Source organism: Echinops telfairi, unplaced genomic scaffold (assembly GCF_000313985.2).
Source record: "Echinops telfairi isolate 266 unplaced genomic scaffold, ASM31398v2 ScPeMD7_23;HRSCAF=83, whole genome shotgun sequence".
NCBI lineage: Eukaryota > Metazoa > Chordata > Mammalia > Afrosoricida > Tenrecidae > Echinops > Echinops telfairi.
The window spans coordinates 8868191-8870438 of NW_022103920.1; the positions used below are offsets into that span (position 1 = coordinate 8868191).

General features: G+C 52.3%; 1 protein-coding gene across 1 annotated transcript in view; it reads left to right on the forward strand.

Moving 5' to 3' along the window:
- The window catches only part of PTN (pleiotrophin), a 5830-nt gene that overhangs the window by 1688 nt on the left and 1894 nt on the right, over positions 1 to 2248 (forward strand). The window contains exon 2 of the mRNA XM_004707903.2: positions 267 to 440. Within this exon, the coding sequence (XP_004707960.1) occupies positions 267 to 440 (174 nt within the window). The remainder of the gene's footprint in view (positions 1 to 266; positions 441 to 2248) is intronic.

Below are 2248 nucleotides of genomic sequence, written 5' to 3' on the forward strand. Positions count from 1 at the left end.
CTATAGAAATACTTGCATCTAAAGAGAGATGTAGGCATATGGCATACTAAAGTCCGTGGTTCATAATAAGAGCTGTATTTAGTTCTAGCGCCTTCCTCGGTTTTCCTCCTCCCTTCTCTTGCTCATTGATCATGCCATCGACTTCCTACTCCTAACCAGGCACTGAGGAGTGAGGTCGAGAGGTTAAGACCCTTGGGTTGACTTTGACAACAACTAGGAGTACCAGCTATTCAGCAAGCTGGTTGTTTCTCCATCATTTCTTCCAGAGAAAAAAGTGAAGAAGTCTGACTGTGGGGAGTGGCAGTGGAGTGTGTGTGTCCCCACCAGTGGGGACTGCGGGCTCGGCACCCGGGAGGGCACCCGGACCGGAGCCGAGTGCAAGCAAACCATGAAGACCCAGCGATGTAAGATCCCTTGCAACTGGAAGAAGCAGTTCGGAGGTACGTCCAGCCTATCGATCCCCTCTCCCACTGTGCAGTGCTGTGCTGTCTTGAGGATGACTACTGCTTGTTTAACATGGCTGTGTCTCATCCGACGTAGGGTGACCCTGGGGTTTCTGAACCTCAGCCTTAGCCGGCAGTTGGGCCAGATCATGTCTTCTTGTGAGAACCTGCCCTTCCCCTGAGGCGGTGTGGACCATCAAGCCTGGCTTCTCCACCTGTTTTCTCTGGCATCCCCACCACCAACCCAGGAGGGCAGCTAGCTGTGTGTCCACCTATTGACCAGTGTCCCTGGGGGAGGAAATGGCCACTGGTTGAGAACCCCTGCTATCCCCAATAGGAACCTGAACTAAACCCTCGACCCCAATAACAGTATTCGCTGGGCTGGCTGCCTCCTTTCAGTTTTCCACTCAGTTCCTTTCTCATTTCTTACACACTCCCTCTCCTTCACGTTAGGTTGGCTTCATCTTCTGAGACCCTCACCCCCTCTCTCCACCACAGAGAGAGCCCTGGTGGCAACTGTAGGATCAGCATCAAGAGACTGGTGGCATAGTGGTTATGCGTTGGGCTGCGATCCTCATGGTCAGCAGTTCAAACCCACTGGCAGCTCCAAGGGAGAAAGATGGCTGTCTACTTCTGTAAACAGTTACAGTCTCAGAAAACCACAGGGACTTGCTATGAGTCAGTGTTGAGTTGGAGTTACAACCCCCGCCAGGCCAATGATTCAAACCCACCAGCTACCATGTGGCCGAGATCAAGGTTCAGCCTTGGAAACCTTCCAACAGGTCACTGCGAGTTGGAGTTGACTTGGGTATGGTTTGGAGCCCCTCTCTCTCCGCACTGGTTCAGAGAGTTACTTACTTAGGAAATCCCACAGGGCTGCTCATGGCCACCTTTCACAGACCCTCCTCTTGAGGATGATTGCCAGCCCCATCCTAGCCTCGTCCTCCTAGTCAAAGAACATGCTCTGCAGTCTGCACTCTGGGTCCTCCTTAGCCACTGTGGGGCAGCACAGCCACAGAGCCGCCGCCGCCACCGCTTGATCTCTAGACATGTGTGATGGCTCCTGGCAGTTGCAGAAGGGTTTGCACACCCCTTTCTTCCACCCTCCCTCCCTTAGGGGCACATCTATTGGGTGGAGGTCCGTCCCGTGAAATGGGTGGTGGATTCAGATACATCGGGCCTCAGATGCCGGATGGCACACATGGAAGACCTCTCCTTGCCAATAGATACCTGGTAAAAAATGATAAATAAAAAAACCCAAAGCAGGTCTTAAAAAGACGAGTCTCTAGAACCTATGGAGAACACTCAAAATCCGATGGCGCAGGAATGAAAACCTGAGTGCACAAGCAGCTAAAGACCTTCCGAGGCGGCGTTTCAGCCGAGAGGACATGCCGATGGGAACCAAACGCGGGAAAAGCGTTGTGCGGCCTGAGCCATTAGGAAAGTGTGAATTCAAACCACAGTCATATGTCACATGACACAGCCTGTCCGAATGGCTTTTTTAAAACAGAAGAAGAAAGTAGAGTGCTAGTGTTAAATAATCGTGAGGATGGAGAGGTTAGGTCACTCATATGAAAAATGGAAAAAAAGAGAGAGAGAGAGAGAGAGAGACCTGTTGCTATGGAGTTTGTTCCAGCTCATAGCAACCTTGTCAGGGAGAGCGAACCATCGGAGGGGCTTTCGGAGGCAGGCGGCCTCATCTCTCTGCCAAGGGGCAGCTGGTAGGTTCGAACCAGCCACCTTTGGTGAGCAGTTGAGTGCTGCTTAACCACGGTGCCACCAGGGCTCCCTGTAGAGCAGCAAAG